General features: G+C 37.0%; 2 protein-coding genes across 2 annotated transcripts; both read right to left on the bottom strand.

The window, feature by feature from the left end:
- Positions 1–3,458: 3,458 nt before the first annotated feature.
- LOC139154163 (olfactory receptor 11H6-like) lies at positions 3,459–4,412 on the bottom strand. Its single transcript, XM_070728595.1, has one exon. The coding sequence runs from the start codon at positions 4,410–4,412 to the stop codon at positions 3,459–3,461; it is 954 nt and encodes a 317-aa protein (XP_070584696.1).
- A 7,121-nt stretch (positions 4,413–11,533) lies between these two features.
- LOC139154162 (olfactory receptor 11G2-like) lies at positions 11,534–12,499 on the bottom strand. Its single transcript, XM_070728594.1, has one exon. The coding sequence runs from the start codon at positions 12,497–12,499 to the stop codon at positions 11,534–11,536; it is 966 nt and encodes a 321-aa protein (XP_070584695.1).
- Between the last annotated feature and the right edge of the window lie 4,511 nt (positions 12,500–17,010).

The following is a 17,010-nucleotide window of genomic DNA, read 5'->3' as shown; positions in this document are numbered from 1 at the left end:
ATCATACCCCATTCTATTTGTCTCACTATAAACCCGATGGCATCATCATTTCCTACTCTATTTCTATCACTGTAGAACCAATAGAATCATCATGCCCTACCCTAATTATATCACTATAAGCCCAGTAGAATAACCATGCCCTATTTTTAAAAAATAACTGTGAACCCAGTGGAATCATCATGCCCTACTCTAATTATATCACTGTAAATTCAGTGAAATCATCTTCGCCTATTTCTATTTATCATTTCCTACTCTATTTGTATCACTGTAAACCCAGTGAAATCTTCATGCCCTACCCTAATTATATCACTGTAAACACAGTGGAATTATGGTGCCCTGTTCTAAATAAATCACTGTGAAGCCAGTAAAATCCTCATACCCTAAACCAATTTATAACATTTTGTATCCAATAATACCTACTTCATTTAATGGAACAATAAACACAATAAAATCCTCATACCCTAATCTAGTTTAAATCACTGAAACCCCAATGAAATCATTATGCCCTGCTTTACTTATTTATATCAGTATAATATATATATATATATATATATATATATATATATATATATATATATTTTATACAGTATAATATTTATATATATATATATATATATATATATATATATATATATATATATATATATATACCGAAACGTCACATAGACATGCAAAATATTACACAGGGCAAAACCCGAACTCAGAACAATCTACATACATATACCCGTGAAAATTTACGAAAACATATATATATATATATATAAATCATAATTTATAATTCACATGTCTTACCGTACTTAAATTCTATAATCATTATTTGTCATTGTCATTGTTTCCCATTTAAAAAATAATTAGAAATCATCCAATACAATTGTCAATTTTCTATTTTCATAATTCTATTGTTTCATTATACCATAATTCATCCACATATCTATTTCCTAATTTTGCTTATCTTATAGTTAAACCTTATTACATATAAAATTCATTCTCAATGTCTTTTATTTTCTTTTTCTTTCACCTTTCTCCTACAAATATTAAAAATAGTAAAATTATTAATCATCCAACATAGCCATGACCATTTTCTATTTTCATTATTCTACCATTCCATTGTTCCATTATTTAACTCAAAACATAACTTTCATAATCTTAGCATATCTTAATTAAGCATTGTTACACATAAAACCCAATTAATACTTTTCATCTTGCTAATTAATTCCCCCTATATCTTTTCCATTCCTATCCCGCAATCTATATTAATTGTTTCCCAATATAATTCCCCATAATAAAATCCAATTAAAGTTAAAAATCATCCTTTAACTCCTACTCATCCAATTCATCATTTTACAAAAGCATATTCTTTATAAATTTTATAAATTTAAAATTTTATCATAGTCTCATTCTTCTTCTTTAAAAATACTGCTGCCATCTGTATTTTTCCATATTTCCATAGTCCTTATTCCATGTTGCCAAGATGTATTTTAAATCTCTTTCTGGTAATAATATCCATTGTACAATAATTCCCAGGCTTTTCAGATGTTTGATTTTATTCTTTTGTCAGTTCTATAACCATATCTCCATCAGTCAGTTCTCATTCTCTTCTCTCAAAAATTAAATCATTCCAAACAAAGGCTGATGGCATCCTTTCTTCTCAAAAAATAAACACATAACAAGCGCACTCCAACCTCATAGCCAAAACAGATAAGATATTCCATCACAAGGCCAACATCTGTTGAAAATATAAATCAAAATTCTCCTTGCAATTACTCCTCCAACCAGGAGGTGGCAGACCTTTCTCTCTTCCATTGCATTAATCTATTCTTTCACATCAGTAAATAGTTCTCTTCATTTGACGCAAAAAATAGCTGCTTAAAAATGGAAAAAATTGCCTTAATAATCCGATTTAATAATCAAAATTCCAAGTCATTAAACCTCTTAAAAAAGAAAAAAGAAATCTTGGGCAATTTGCTGCAGCCTGAAGCTTTTGCTATTCACCGCACCATAAAATAGCCGCTTCCTCTCCAATTTCCAGCATTTTCTTTCCGTTGAAAGTAAAAAACCCCAGAAAAAACAAGTTTCAGATCCCTTCTCGGTAGTCATCACTCACCAGCACACCTCATAATTTTTTTCTTTACCTTGCCAGCGCTTAGAATCATCCTCTTTCCAGGTGTTACTGCTCTTCTTCAATCCCTGTGTTGCATTGTCTCTGTGGCTAATGTTGACTTAGGCACGGCAGTTTAGCTGATTTCACACCACCGCTGGTGTGAAACTGGGCCGGTACATCTGGTGGGGTATTCTGATCCCAAACAAGACCCCCAGTAGTGTCCCCTGCATCACCTCCCTTTCAAGAAGGATCCGGTCTGGTTCATAAGAACCAGAACCCCTGAATGATGGGGATTAAGAGTCCCCCTCGCTTTCATTTCATTTGCAATGCTAGATATTGCATTTTTATTTCAGTAGGTTCGTCAATCAGAGCTGACACACTGAGAAGAGGGAAAGAGAGGGAACAGAGATAGTTGGGGTGTTGTAGCCAAAACAAAATACTTTCTCTTGGGAACCAAGGGCATTTCTGCAGATGCTCAGAAGGAGGGGATTGGAGTCACCTAGCACCTGAACAGACTCTTGATTGGACCATGTGATTGATTGTTTTGAGAAAGTGAAAACATTTTACTTTTAATTAGGAGAAAACTGAGGGAATAGTCATAGTCAATTTTCACCAGCCTTTGACAATATGATATACTCAATAAAATTATCTTTGAGGAATCTATTTGACTAAGTTTTGTTTTTATGGGTTTGTAGCTTGGAACCCTGACAAGGTCATTTCAATGAGTAGTCCAACCATAAAAACGCTGAAATGGGAGGAGCAGTTAAAAATAAAGTTATATACTTAATATTTTAAGAAGCAGATTGATGGTTTTCTTTATTCTGTTATCACAGAAGTGGGATTCAGCAGATTCTGACCAGTTCTGGAGATCCATTAGTGGAAATATTGAGTAGTTCAGATAATCTGACCGGCCCATTTCCCATATATTCTCTTCCTCCTGAGCCCACACTGATTGGGAGAAAATGGGGTTTTTGCAGGAACCTTCCCCTGGAGTGGGGAGGGAAATTGAGATTTTACAGTATCCTTCCCTTGCCATGCCCACCAAGTCATTCCCACCAAGCCAAGCAACACTCACTAAGCCATAAAAAAATATTGAATCCCACCACTGCTGTTACCTAATTGCTGAAAGTATTCACAATTTATTTTGGTCCATGTGTTGCAGGTATAAAACATTTGAGAGAAAATCCAATCCAAACCAATCCAGTCCAGTCATTCCATGCCAGTTCAATGGAATGGAATCAAACCTATTTAATTACTTGGCTTTTAAGCTAATCAAAAATACAAACAAAAAAAGTCAATTTATAAATATTATACAACCTGCCGATTCATTTTCTCATTCTCAATCCTTTTGCATACATCATTTTTTCTCTCTCAGCCTTTGCTCCATCCTTCTCAGCAACCTCCCCAGAGCCTCCTTCACCTGATCATTCCTCAGGCAGTAGATCATGGGGTTGAGAAAGGGTGTAACGGCAGTGTAGAAAACAGTAACTATTTTAGTGACACGTGATTGACTGTCTCCACTTGGAGCTACATACATTCCTGCCACAGAACCATAGAAAAGGATCACCACCACCAGATGGAAGGATATGGTGGAGAAGGCTTTCTTTCTACTGTGTTGGTTAGAGGATTTGATAAGTGTGACAATTATAATGCCATAGGAGATAGTGACAAAGACAAAGTTACCCAATATAATCAAAATATTCATAGAAATCTGACTGATAAAAGAAGCATTTTTAAAAGGTGGGCAAGCCAGGGACAGAAGGCCTTGATCACACACAAAATTGTCAATGATGTTGGAGCCACAGAAGGACAGCCTGGAGGTCAAAGTCACTGGGATAGCATATCCCAAGAACCCAGCAATCCAGCAACTAGCTACAAGCTTGGAACAGTTTCTTGAAGACATAATTATTGGGTAGTGGAGTGGGTGGCATATAGCCAAATAGCGATCGACAGCCATAGCTGAGAGGAAGAAGCATTCGGTGCTTCCAAGTGAGAAGAAAATGTAAAACTGAAGGAAACAGGCTTTGAAGGAAATGATTCCTTGAGGGGAAGCCAGATCAAAGATCATACGAGGCATGGAGGTGGTTACATAGCACATTTCCAACCAGGAGAAATTTCCCAAGAGGATGTACATGGGCAGCTGGGCCAAGTGGTCATCTAGTTGTACCAGAGTGATAATAGTGGTGTTTTCAATCAAAGTTATTGTGTAGGTAAAACTAAAAAGGATAAGTAGGTAGAATCGCCATTGCTGCCCACTCTCTAAACCCAGTAAAATGAATTCCCGGACTGTGGTCTCATTGGCCAGATCCATCTGAAATCAAAGAGGAAAAAAGCAGTGTTCTACAATGTTAAAGAAGTACCATTTACATATATTTCTAAAAGTTTCTATGATCTAAAATCTTTTGTGCTTGAGGTATGTGTGAGTGGAATGAAACTTCAATTTTAGGTTTTACTGATTGGATATTTGTTGTTATACAGATGGCTAGTTTATACTACTAGGGAAAAGTAAAAAGTTGTGGTTTGATGTTATTGTCTTATTCTGCTACACCAGACAGAGTTAGAAGTCAATGCTTCCCCCTTCTTTCCTATACTTTTCTCTATCCCCTTTCCCTCCCTTTTGTTCCCTATTATTGGCCCTTTCATTTTCATATTTTATATGAAAAAAAGGAAGGAAGGAGGGAGGGAGGGAAAAAGGAGAAGGAGGGAGAGAAGAAAGGAAAGGAAAGGAAGAAAGGAAGAAAGGAAGAAAGGAAGGAAGAAGAGAATAGACTAAAGAAAGGGATAGGACCCCCTCACAGAAAAGGGAAAAGGATATCACATCTCAATGTGAAGGGTGGATGGAAAATAAAGTCATTATTGGCAGTATCTTCTTCAATTGAATTCATTTTAAGATTATTACTAAAGTACCATAGAAGCACAACTACAACTTCTATGGATATATTATTCTCACAACTTTCTTGAGCTAAATATTTTAATTCAGAGTTTTGCAACACTGCATAATTCTGATCACTGAAAAACATACAATGTTTCCATACCATCTATAGCCAAAGTAAACTGTTCCATACGACATAAAATATAGATGAAACAAGAGATGATAAATACTGCTACCTCTTCAATGTGGGCTAGATGAGGAAAGCAAAACTATCAATATGAACATTACTTTTATTCTAAGGTTACAGTAATATCACCTTGCAATCCTGAATATCTTCCTCTTCCCTCCCTTTATCCTCACCAGAGTCCTATTTGAGTCACTTTCTCAAATTATATTTCTGCCTCACTGTTTTATCTCACCATTGTCTTGGTGGTAGCTCTTCCTTTTGTTATTGCAGGTTCTGTGTTCTTCCCATATAGATACAGACCTAGAATTGCAAGCCACAGAGCCACACGTGGATGATAAAAGTGCATTGATTGAATGTACTGATAGGGATGCTCTTTTCATTTTGAAGTCAGAGCTAATATGAGGGAAGAAAGAAGGACTAAATCTCAGGAAGAAGCTGCCATAATGTAAAGAGGAAGAATACCTTCAGTTAGATCCCATAGAAAACTCCTGAGGTTCTAAGACAGCTGTTTCTTGTTCAAAGCAGTATGAACATTAACAGAGTCACAGAAATTAGTAGAAGATATCTCAGAGCTTGGGCTTTGTAGGATGTAAACTCAGACTTGATCTGAGAAAGAAAACTGAGGCAAGAACAAGAGAGGGTCAAGAAAAGATAAGCAACTGCTCCAAATCTAAACCTTTCCCATTCCTATGCTGAATGATTTAATAAACGTGCCTGTAGTCAGATTTTAAGTGAGTCTCTAGCCACATTAATGAATCTGAGTAGAATCCTACTTTAGCTATTAAACCAAGAAAACTTGTGGGGGTGGCATTTTGCCACCACACCATCTCCTTGCTATCATGGAGTTTCTCTGACTATGAGGATACATCCAGGGATATACATGCTCGAATTTAGTTTCTGATACAATTGAATTTTCTTATAGGAGATCTGGAGGAATGAGCACCTAATGGTAGAGTAGATGGCTATAATTCAATTTTGCTCAATGAAACAAAAAACAGGGAAAGTGTTAGATGAATTGGGAAGCTCAGAACATTCATTTTGCCCAAACTATAGGCATCATTCAATAAACCTGCCACTTTTAAGAGAGATGGACATATTCAAATTCTGCAATATATTGCTGATAAACACCGGTCTCTCACCAAGTAGTTTTTAAAAAATCTATGTTCTGGAAGTAGCATAGGTAAACTGAAAACCATGTAGCTAGTGGCTTAGCATCTCTTAGGGAGAAGCGTTACTGATAGCAAAGACCAAATAACCCCAGCCCAAGAATTTACATGTAGAATTTCAGCACCCTCCTTTATTCAACAGCTCCTTTTGACCAACTTTTCTTTGCTGCATCCAAACTGAGCAACGTCTCTTGAATACTTTGCAAGCCTCTAGTAAATATTAACAAGTTGCTTTTTCTCCAGGTCAATAGTGATCACTTACCATTAGCTCCACTCCTTCACTCACAGGATGGGGTGGGGTGGTAGAGCCCTTGTTATTCCTGCCTTCCTGTCAACTGCAGATGAGGAACCAGGCTGAGATTGGCTTGTATAATCCAGGCAATTAAAGTGAGCTCAATTATGATTGAAATTTTGAATTTCTAGAAGTATAGTCAAAAATGATTAGAAGCCACCCCTATTTTTATTTTTTAAATATTTTTAAAGGTGTTATGCTGCCCGGAGATCCTAACTGGTTCTACTGGCAAAAAAAAAATCAAGTGTATTTTGCATTAAGCAGGAGAATGTAATCCAACATAGACCAAAACATTGGTGTGAGCAGGTTTGTTCGTGTGCAAGATTAAAGCCACTGTCTTCATTTATATCATCTATTAGCAACATCAGTTGAACACTTGTTATCCAGTAAAGGATTATAAAGAATACACAAGATTCTGGATGAAATCAAGTTGTCAAAGTGAATGCCATGGATAAATTTTGGAGATTTTCAGGAACAGGAATTCCCTAAACTGGTGTTAATTGCATTAAACTCATGGGTTTATGAGATAAACTAATTAGACTATTCAAATCCAGAAAACCCATGAGGAGATTTTGTGACATTTGAATTGGCAGAAAATAATTTTACTGGATGAGGAAATCAACTCTTAATTCACTCTTCTTCCCAAAAGATCAAGTGACATTCTCTAAGTGGGGGTGGAGGCTACCATAATTATCATCATTTCTATAAACAGAAAGGAAGATCATTCCAATAACCAGCTTTTGAGCATCAAACTAAATGCTTCTTGCAAGTTTTTTTAAAGGAATTTATTTTATTTTATGTACACTCATTTTTGACTGGCTGAATTGTTATCTTCTTGCCCTCCTACCTGCACTACAGCATAACACCCATTGGAAGATACAGTGTAAACAGAACAGCGTGTCTACAAAGATGATAAATAGGGCTAAAGAAAGACCCATGTCTCCTGATCTTCAACAGGAAGCCCATGGTAACAGGATTATTGGAGGAATATAAACGAGGTCCAAGAGCCTCAGAGGTTCTAAAGAGAACAATGAAAACTTTAATCATTTATAGTTGGAAATCAGTCACTGCAAATTAATTTTGGGGAAAACAAGATTAGAAGTTCTCAGTTTAAGCAAAAAAAAAATAGCCTAGTATCATATGGCATTGAGCAGGAGGAATAAAATACCCATGTTTTTATGCCTCTCTAAACATCTAAAGGAGTTCATTGCCCATCATTTCTTTCTTCTGTTTCAGAAGGTCAAAGTATCTTCCACTATAAAAAAATATCTAAATCAATAATTCCATAAATAAATGTATTTGAGGTCTAAGCAAAGATGGAACTCCTATAAAAATCCCAGCTAGCCTCAAAGATTGATTTTTTGCTAATTTCCTGGGTGTTCAAAATTTCTAAAATTGTTTCAGATTGGTTGATGAAGTGAAGTTAGCATAAAGCTGATACAAAAGTGTTAGAGAACTGTATACAATCTAACACTTCATTTCTGATGATTGGTAGAAATTTAATTCTTTATGCAAGTCTTGTTTTTTCTAATGAGAGGAAGGTATTGCTTAGCAGAAGTCAAATCCACCAAAGTGATGGGAGAAATGGGCAGCTCTTTGCAATATAGTAGGCTCCTTTTTGTTTAAAATTAAAGGAGAATCCAACACAATGTTTTCAAAATTAATCAGTTCATCTTTGTATTATTGTAAATTGACATATAGCTTCAAAAGTGAAGCCCTTGAAACATGACTCCATTCCCAAATCTAGTTTGTCTTAGTAGTAGTAGTAGTAGTAGTAGTAGTAGTAGTAGTAGTAGTAGTAGAAGTAGTAATAGAAGAAGAAGAAGAAGAAGAAGAAGAAGAAGAAGAAGAAGAAGAAGAAGAAGAAGAAGAAGAAGATGACACATAAGTATTAATATTTCAAGTGCTGCCATCCTACACAATCAAGATTTGTATCAAAGAGGGAAGCTTCAGGTAGTTTGGGCCTAAGAAAAAAACTAGCATCGAGTAATAAATATTTAGAAAAAGGAAAGGCTGTGCCAACAGTTTAATCAAAATGTATGAAGAAGATACATAAATATTGTTCAGGTGGTGGGTAGAAATGTCACAAGTGTGAAAAGCAAAACCATATGGAGGAATTGTGCAAAACTTCAAAAACAATTCATGTAATGCACACAATGTGTAAAACAATATGAATGTGAAGTTCAGAGGTGGTATTCAGCTAGTTCAGATTGGTTTGGCTGAACCAGTAGTGGTGACCTGTGGGTGAGCCAATCCACCTGCCCCAGCTCTATGCTGTCCTATTTAGGCATGTTTTGAAGCCATGCACACACATGCAAGCCATGTGGGTGAGCAAAGCACATGCATGGAAGGCTGCACACATGCTCAAAAGGCATATGCTTACATTTGCAAACCAGTAGGGAACGTAAATGAATATTACCTCTGGTGAAGATGCTAACCTTTCCATAGGTTCAAATGACATGGATAGTAGGAGTCATCAGAACATAGATTGAGTTAAAAACATGTCCAAATAGAGGATACGCATTCTTCGTTACATTTTTACATAAGCGGGAGACCCTAAGTTCAAATCCCACCTTACCCATGCAAACCAGTTGGGCATCTTTGGACTAGTCACTCTCTGTCTACCTAATTTACCCCACGGGGTTAGTATTGTGGGAAAAATAGGAGGAAGAAGGTGTGTTGGATGTGTTTACCACCTTGAGTTGTTCGTAAAAATAATAAAGGTGGGAAATAAGCTGGGGTAGCGCAGCAGGTAGAGTGCTGTACTGCAGGCCACTGAAGATGACTGTAGATCTGTAGGTCAGCAGTTCAAATCTCACCACCGGCTCAAGGTTGACTCAGCCTTCCATCCTTCCGAGGTGGGTAAAATGAGGACCCAGATTGTTGGGGGCAATATGCTGGCTCAGTTAAAAAGTGCTATTGCTAACATGTTGTAAGCCGCCCTGAGTCTAAGGAGAAGGGCAGCATAAAATTTGAATAAATTAAATAAATAAATAAATAAATAAGTAAGTAAGTAAGTAAATAAATAAATAAATAAATAAATACAGTAAATAATAAAATTGTGGTCAGCAAATAATCCAATACCTGAAAAGGACTACAATGGAGACAGTCTAAACCCAATTAATATTCCGTAGTCACGTGACTAATGTTATATACTGAGGACATAATAATCACTCTAGGTGAGTCACAACTCATTCTGAAATAGAAAATATCCCATATCAGACAAGATATTAATAATATGAAATCTGTGAAGGAAACTCCCAGTTCTCTAGAGTCTAAATCCAACAGTTGATCAGGTTGAAGGATCTGAAATGCTTCAGAGTAATTGGAGGTTTTGAAGGGGGCAGAATTGTCTGTAGTAATTACCTGTATGGAAAGTCTACATATTTAACCTTGATATACAGGTAATTACTACAGACTATTCCTGTTGCAGCTCCTGACAACCTAGCAGTTCAAAAACATGCAAATGCAAGTAGATAAGTAGGTACCATTTCAGAGGGAAAGTAACAACACTCCATGTGCTTCAGGATATAGCAATGTCAGCCATATTATTAGTGTTGGGCGAACCAAACTTGCAAAGTTCGGCATGCCAAACCCGAACCCAAGCTTATTTAAAAGTTCAGGTAAAGTTCGGGTTCGGGTTCAGCATTTGACCGAACACTGCGAAACACCACCACCCGGGAGGAGAGTGGGGAATCCCATTGTGGGATTTCCCACCTCCTTTTGCTTGCGGCGCTGCAAGCAAAAGGAGGTGGGAAATCCCACGAGGGGATTCTGGGGGCGGGGCTTTGACATCACAGAGACTACTTCCTGGCTGGCCGAAACAGGGAGGAAGGAGTCTCCGTGATATCAAAGCCCCGCCCCCGGAATCCCCTTGTGGGATTTCCCACCTCCTTTTGCTTGCAGCGCTGCAAACAAAAGGAGGTGGGAAATCCCATGATGGGATTCCCCACTCTCCTCCTGGGCGGCGGTGTTTCGTGGTATTTCGCTGTGTTCGGCCAAACGCCGAACCCAAACTTTGCCCGAACTTCACGCCAAACCCGAACTTTACCCGAACTTTTTTAAAAAGTTTTTAAAAGCGCTGCTGCTGTTCAGGTTCGGGTTCAGGTAAAGTTTGGGTTCGGCAAACTCACCCAAACTTCACGGCAAAGTTTAGGTGAGTTCGCCAAACCCGAACTTCCTGAAGTTCGCCCAGCGCTACATATTATCACAGAAGTGTCTTCTCTAGTTCCCTCAGCTATGAAAAAGAGATGACCACCACCTCATAGAGTCAAACAAACCTGGACAAGGGAAACATGATGAAGATGAAGAACGGTTGCAGGAACTTGTTGAAAAGTAAGACTAGGGGGACCCATGATAACAGTGTTTCTATATCTCAGGGACTGGCACAAAGAAGAGGGAGTCAAGCTATTCTCCAAAACACCTGAGGCTAGGACAAGAAGCACTGGGTGGAAACTAATCAAGGAGAGAAGCAACCTAGAACTAAGGAAAAATTTCCTGACAGGTAGAACAATTAATCAGTGGAACAACTTGCCTCTAGAAGTTGTGAATGCTCCAATTGGAGCTTTAAAAATTGGATGTTTTTAAGAAGAGATTGGTTAACCATTTGTCTGAAGTGATGTAAGGTCTCCTGCCTAAGCAGGGGGTTGGAAGACCTCCAAGGTCTCTTCCAACTCTGTTATTATGTTATATTGTAATCATTACCTTTAGTGCCTTATTAATGTTGCATTTTGAATTTAGACTTTAGGATTGTAAATATTAATCTGGATCTATCACCCAGACGTTAGGATTCATTTGTTCTTCTTGGTTAGGTCCCTTGTTCTTGAAATCTACTTTTAAAAAATTAGAGTTTGAGGATATGAGATTTTGCTAAAAGGATTTACAACACTGGTATTAAAGTATGCATAACTAGTGATTAGATTTCTCCTTTCCGCTCCTGTTTTCTTAGCCATTGCTCCATCCTCCTCAGCAACCTGTGCAGCGCCTCCTTTATCTGATTGTTCCTCAGACAGTAGATCATGGGGTTGAGAAGGGGCGTAATGGCAGTGTAGAAGACAGTGATTATTTTAGTGGCACATGACTGATCTTTACCAACTGGAGCGGCATACATTCCTGCCACAGAACCATAGAAAAGAGTCACCACCATGATATGAAAAGATATGGTGGAGAAGGCTTTCTTCTTGCTTCTTTGGTTAGAGGATTTGATCAATGTGACAATGATAATGCCGTAGGAAATAGTTACAAAGATTAAGTTGCCAAATATGACAAAAATATTCATGGAAAAGAGGATAAGTGGAGCATTTCCAAATGGAAGACAAGCTAAGGTCAGAATCCCTTGATCGCACAAAAAGTGATCAAAAACATTGGGGCCACAAAAAGGCAACCTAGAGATCAATGTTATGGGGACAGCATAGACCAAAAAGCCAGCTATCCAGCAGCTAGCCACAAGTTTGGAGCAGTTCTTTGGAGACATAATTGTTGGATAATAGAGTGGGCGGCAGATGGCCAGATAGCGATCCAAGGCCATGGCTGAGAGGAAGAAGTCTTCAGTGCTGCCAAGGGAATAGAAAATGTAGAATTGAATGAAACAGGCTTGGAAGGAGATGATCCCTTGAGGAGAAGTCAAATCGAAGAGCATTCGAGGCATGGTGGTCGTCACATAGCAAATCTCTAGCAGGGAGAAGTTTGCCAAAAAGTGATACATAGGCAGCTGTGCTAATTGCACATCTACCCACACCAGCATGATAATAGTGGCATTCTCGACCAAAGTACTAATGTAGACAATAGTAAAAAGGATAAAGAGGAAGAACCGTTTTTGATTCCCATCCTCCAAGCCTAGCAAGATGAATTCTTGGACTGTAGTTCCATTGGTCAGCTCCATCTGGAATCAGGAAATAGAACCAGGATAAAGCATTCTTAACGATTTGCAAATATATCTATTTCTGCAAAGGATTTTAAAATGAAATAAATTTACCAAATCAACAAGGAGGAAATGTTCTGGCATTTTTTTATCTGATCTAAGGAGTTCCTTAAGTAAATGCTCATCAAGAATGTTAAAGCCGATGTGGCACAGCATGTAAAGTACAGTAAGTACTGCAGGCCACTAAAGCTGACTATAGATCTGGAGGTCAGCAGTTCAAATCTCATCACCAGCTCAAGGTTGACTCAGCCTTCCATTCTTCTGAGGTGGGTAAAATCTGGACGTGGATTGTGGGGGCAATATGCTGGCTCTGTTAAAAAGTGATATTGCCAACATGTTGTAAGCCACCCTAAGTCTAAGGAGAAGGTCGGCATAAATATCGAATGAAAGAATGAATGAATGAATGAATGAGTAAATAAATAAATTAATAATAATCAGCAGGTTAGAGAGGAGGCTGGGAATGTTAGGAACTCATCTGTAATTCTAAACAAAAAAAAAATTCATCAGTTTGAAAAATAAAATATAAACTCCTTTTAGTTTCTTCTATCATTGAAGTCTTTTGCAATGTTATTATTAAGTATAATAGAAATTCATAAATAATTTCTATGAATTGTTCATCAACACAACTGTCTAGATCTAAATATTTGACTTCTGTACCGAACTTCAGGTGTTAGCCAAAATAAACTGTGCCATTTAGCACAGAATGTAGATGAAAGATATAGGATGAGATGTATGTTAATAGATACAGCTTTAGAACTGTCCCACTTAAAATTACAGCAAGTAACAGAAGCAAACCTGGACAACAACATGGTATGGGTTGGAAAGTTTCCAAAGGAATCTCCTTTGATTATATCTGAAGTTGGACTCTGAGATGGAGATGTAGAAGGAAAGAAACTTAGGAGACATTACCAGTCTTCTATTATAATGAGTCAAAATCTTTAAACTGAAATCTATGTCTGGCATGTATCTTCTGTGAAATTGTTCTGGAAACAACAATGAGATAAGACAAGAAGTGAGTCAAGAAAAGATTAGCAGTTACCTGGAATAAAACAGCTTGCCAATATTTCCTCAAACATCTTAGTGATTTTTCCCTGTGGTGAATGAGTGAGTCTCTTTAGTCACACAAACGGGGAGTTCACAACAATTTGTTTCTCCCAAACTGGAGACCCCATTCACAAAACTTGCTGCATTTAAGAGTGGTACAATGATGTTGCTGTTCAATTCTGCAGTATATTGATGGTAAATGTTTCCCTTCCTCCCAGGAGATTCAAGATATATAGCCTGGATTAAGATGTAACAAGGTTAAACTAATAAACATCCAACCTGTAGCTCCAGTGGAGACTAACAGGGAAGGAGAAATGAGCCAATCCTAGAATTTAGCTGTAGAATTTTAGCACCTTCCTCCATGCAACAGTCTAATTTAATGAAAAGAAGAACTGGGGTGACTTGATAGTAGTGTTCCAATATCTAAGGAGTTGGCCCAAGGAAGAGGGAGTTAGCCTACTCACCAAAGTACCTGAAGGCAGGACAAGAAGCAATGGATGGAAACTAATAAAAGAGAGGACCTAACACTAATGAGAAGGAGCAATTGATCAATGGAATGACTTACCTCCAGAAGTTGTAGGTCAAACACTAGAGGTTTTTAAGAAGAGATTGGACAATCATTTGTCTGAAAATGGTTTGGAATTTCCTGCTTAAGGAGGGGATTGGACTGGATAGCCTTCAAGGTCCCTTCCAATTCTGTGATTCTGTTAGTCCAATGATGGGAAATCACAACACAATTCCTGGTGCAATTTAGCAATCAAGGTGATTGCTAGTTGAAAGAGGCTGTAGGAATGGAATAGATCAGGAGAAGTAACTTTTGGGACTGGATGTAAACTGAACACCTATAAAACCATATCTCAGAAATATATAAAATCTCTAGTAAATGTTATTGCTGCTCTCTATTCAGGCAAGTAACAATCACCAATAGCTCTGTTTTCTTCTCTCAGAGGAGAAAGATCTGTGGTAGAGTCCTTGATGTTCCTTCAACTGAGGAATTGGGCTGAGATTGCCTTCCATAAGACAGTCAACCAAACTGAGATCAGACACAGTATTATAAAGCAATCTAATAAAGAAATATCTTGGTGCTATGAGATCCTGACTGAGCCATCCTGGAGGATTAATGTTAATTTGTCAATAAGAAAAGAGCATATCATGCAAGATGGCTCAAACTATTGGTGTGAACTGGATTATTAGGTTGGAAGAAAAAAAAATCATTGTGTATCATTTATAGCATCTACTGGTAATCCCAGATGAACACTCCTTTTCCAGTAGAGATTGTTATTGGTAATGTTTTAAAAAATAGAATACAGGGGAAGATTCTTGGATGCAATCAAGAGAGTTCTAAGAAGGAATAACATGGATAAATAGCAAGAAGAAGTCCCCCACCACCAGTCCTGGGTTTAGAGAGATAGAAACTAATTAGGAAAATGAAACCTAGAGAGGAGATTTAATGCCTTCTGGATTTATAGGAAATGTTTATGCCTGGGGGGAGGGGAATCATGTTCTTACTCTTCAATTACAAGAAAAAATAAATAAATCAACTTCTGTGCTCTAAGAGTGGAATGTGCTATGTTTATCAGCATCTCTAGGTAGTGCAAGGAAGATAATTCCCATAATCTGTAGTGAAACTCGAAAAATTAGAATATTGTGTAAAAGTTCATTTATTTCAGTAATGCAATTTAAAATGTGAAACTAATATATGACTCATTACATGCAAAGCAAGATCATTCAAGGCTTGATTTTTCGTAATTGTGATGATTATGGAGCACAGCTCATGAAAACCCCAAATTCACAATCTCAAAAAATTAGAATATTACATGCAATCAATAAAAATGAGGATTGTAGATTGAACAATATTGGACTTCTGAAAAGTATAAGCATGCATATGTACTCAGTACTTGGTCTAGGCCCCTTCTGCAGCAATTACTGCCTCAATGCAGCATGGTATGGAAGCTATCAGCCTGTGGCACTTCTGAGGTGTTATGGAAAATCAGGATGCTTCAATAGAGGCCATGAGCTCTTATGCATTGTTTGTTCACATGTCTCTCATCTCTCATTGGTCGAGGAAATTTATCACCTTCCAAGGTGACATTTCACCTTATTTCTGGTCAAAAGCAAAGAGGGATTCTTCCGCTGAATTTAGTAATAGCAAAACTGAAGAGCTAAAGAAAAGAACTGAGCAAGACTATTTTTTGAAACTAAGGATACAGGTAATTTGAAACAGTAATACAAGAATTGGTTACAGGTTTCTTATCATCATAACACATGTATAAGTAATACTGCTCAGTATAAATAGCATGCGTTCAAATTGTCCTGTTTAGCTTAGAATAGCACATATACACATCATGCTGTTCAGGAGTTTTTAGCATAACATACTGTACACGACCTAAATTCCTGCTTTCCCCTCAGCTGAAGCTGCAACAAGCTATTAGATACTGTCCTTTTTAAAAAGAAATATTTTTTATTGAATTATATATATTAAAAACAGTAGAAAGAAAACATATAGTAAGGAAAACAACAACAACCACAAAGCAATATAGGCAAACAATAACAAAAACATATATAAACCAAAATCTCATTGTTATTTAGTAAACTGTACCCCTAAGGGTTTTCTTACAGCTGTTTCTATTGGCAAAAAAGGTTACTATGGTTATTTGTCTTATATACAGTCTTGTCTTGCTTTTTAGCGCCTTATTTCTATCATTATTTCAATATTTCAGTTAATACAAATCATACATTCTATCAATTAACATTTTAAGGAGATTATACATTGAATAAATGTATTTTTCTTACTTTTATAGCTGATATATCATTATATTCTAGTTTTGCTTTTTCCTTAGTTATAACCATTCATAAAAAGTATTACAATATTCTGAGTCCTCTTTGTTATTTAATTTTATTGTCATCATGTCTGCTTCTGCACAATCCATAATTTTTCTAATCAACATATGTTCATCTGGTATTTCTTTTTGTTTCCAATTCTGTACAATTGTGATTCTAGCTGCAGTTAGTATATGTAATGTTATATAACAATATTTTTTCCCATGTTTTGATCTAATATTCCTAATGAAAAGGTATGGGGCTTTTAATTTATTTCTACTTTTGTAATTTTGTTTAGCCAATTTTGTATTTTATTCCAGAATTTCTAGTCTTTTAGATACTGTTCTAACTGCATCCTGTGCATCTAGCTATAGTTTCTTTGGAGGATCTACTTTCAGCATTCTGTATCGGGCGCATAGTTGTGATCTAGGTAAGTTGCTTGCAGTTTCCTTTTTGAGTTTCCATGCAGACAAAATGAAAGAAAGCTGGGAAGACCCAGTTACCTTTTTTCAAGAGGTAACTGGACTTTCTTGTTTTTCTTTGAAGGCGTTCCTTCCCTTACTTACCATCCAAGTCAGAGCTAAAAGAAGCTTCTTCAATAAGAAGAA

The sequence above is a fragment of the Erythrolamprus reginae genome, chromosome Z (assembly GCF_031021105.1).
Source record: "Erythrolamprus reginae isolate rEryReg1 chromosome Z, rEryReg1.hap1, whole genome shotgun sequence".
Classification (NCBI taxonomy): domain Eukaryota; kingdom Metazoa; phylum Chordata; class Lepidosauria; order Squamata; family Dipsadidae; genus Erythrolamprus; species Erythrolamprus reginae.
The sequence above is the reverse complement of the archived record's forward strand: the minus strand, read 5'-3'. Positions and strand labels throughout refer to the sequence as shown.